This window comes from Perkinsus marinus (genome assembly GCF_000006405.1).
Source record: "Perkinsus marinus ATCC 50983 genomic scaffold scf_1104296959358, whole genome shotgun sequence".
NCBI lineage: Eukaryota > Perkinsozoa > Perkinsida > Perkinsidae > Perkinsus > Perkinsus marinus.
Window position 1 is genome coordinate 1 of NW_003206436.1, and position 1,405 is coordinate 1,405.

A 1,405-nucleotide genomic window follows, 5' to 3' on the forward strand; every position below is an offset into this window, starting at 1 on the left:
AACACACAGAAGTCGTCACTTAATTGAGCCTTCCCCACTCTATCCGCGAATACTTCAAACCAATCTCGCTCTACATCCTCCTTCTGGCCAACGAGACACTCACACTGCTCTCCCGATAACTCCTCTTGGCCTTCACCCTCACTCGTCTCTCCCTCGGAAGCCATCTCATCGGGACCATCCGAAGTAGCTATGACTGATCTATCAAAGGAGACAATCGAGTCAGCTTCAACAACTTGAATTACTTGTTCCCACGAAGGGGAATCATCTCTCAATGGTGTGCCAAGCGGTCTCGTTAACCGATCAGAAACATTGTATTGAGAAGGGATATGACAAAATTGCAAATCAATATTAGGACTGCATTCAATAATATCAGAACATGTAGACTTAATTGCGAGTAATCTAGTAAGCTCTGGCTTAGGTAATCGTGAGCACATCTTCTGGCCGTGGCCAGACAAGACCGCTCTCAAACGGAATAATGTAATACTACTATCACCGAGGATGACAGACCTCGTGACTTTGGACCTCAATGCCATAACAATGCTATACAACTGCTCAACACCGAGGCGCATTGCTTCCAATTCTCTCCTGGGAATCGTGCCTCCCGGAGTCACACTGAACTTAGCAAAGAGACGAGCACCCGAACCGACTCGAATATCAATAGCAATGCAGGCCTCAGAGGCATCGACGAAGACGAATAAAGTAGACACATCAAGATAGCGAGGGGGAAGAATACGATCAGATTGCAGGAATGAGTTACATGCAGTAATGGTACTCAATATAATAGATGCCGTCTCCTCGTCCACAATGTCCGTACCATCTTCGAAGTCCTTCCTCCTCTGCTTCAGTCTCTCATGAGCCAGCCGAGCCGCCCATCTGAGCTCCAAGGACACTTCCGCGAAAAGACCCATGGGGTCGAAGAACTTGCCAAATGCTGATCTCAGGGCAGACTCCGTGACCTTGGATTCCTTCGCCAATTCTATCTGTCGCAGCCGCACATCGATAACATCAATTCGCTCGCCACAGAGCCAGTCGTAACCGAGCCAACCTCCTGTTCTGAACTTCTCACTGAGAATCTTCTCCTTAGATACCCCTCGACCTATACAGTCTTCATCCGTGTCGAGATTGGACATTCGCTTGTCCTGGTGGACTTCGAACCCCCGCTCTTCTAATGCGGGAACCACCTCCCGACGAATCTTCGACACCTCCGAGCAACTGTCCCCTCGCAGAAGTACATCGTCGACATAGAAGGAGATAGCTTCGGCACCGCCCGTCCCCCCGATCTGTTTGAGAATCTTTCCCAAGACCGAAGACAGGGCCCAAGGGGACCAATTCGTCCCGAAAGGGACATGGATCCACCTTATGATCCTCGACCCGACGCACATCCCCAACCACTTCACATCCGATT

General features: G+C 49.8%; 2 protein-coding genes across 2 annotated transcripts; both read right to left on the reverse strand.

Annotated features, from left to right (window-relative positions):
* Window positions 1-38: 38 nt before the first annotated feature.
* On the reverse strand, window positions 39-198 carry Pmar_PMAR004903 (hypothetical protein; the record flags this gene model as incomplete). The annotated part of the gene is made up of 1 exon (XM_002773112.1): window positions 39-198. A coding segment is annotated over one exon (160 nt), but the record flags the coding sequence as incomplete, so codon positions are not given.
* Window positions 199-432: 234 nt separating this feature from the next.
* Window positions 433-1,130, reverse strand: Pmar_PMAR004904 (hypothetical protein; the record flags this gene model as incomplete). Its single annotated transcript, XM_002773113.1, has 1 exon — window positions 433-1,130. A coding segment is annotated over one exon (698 nt), but the record flags the coding sequence as incomplete, so codon positions are not given.
* Window positions 1,131-1,405: the final 275 nt, after the last annotated feature.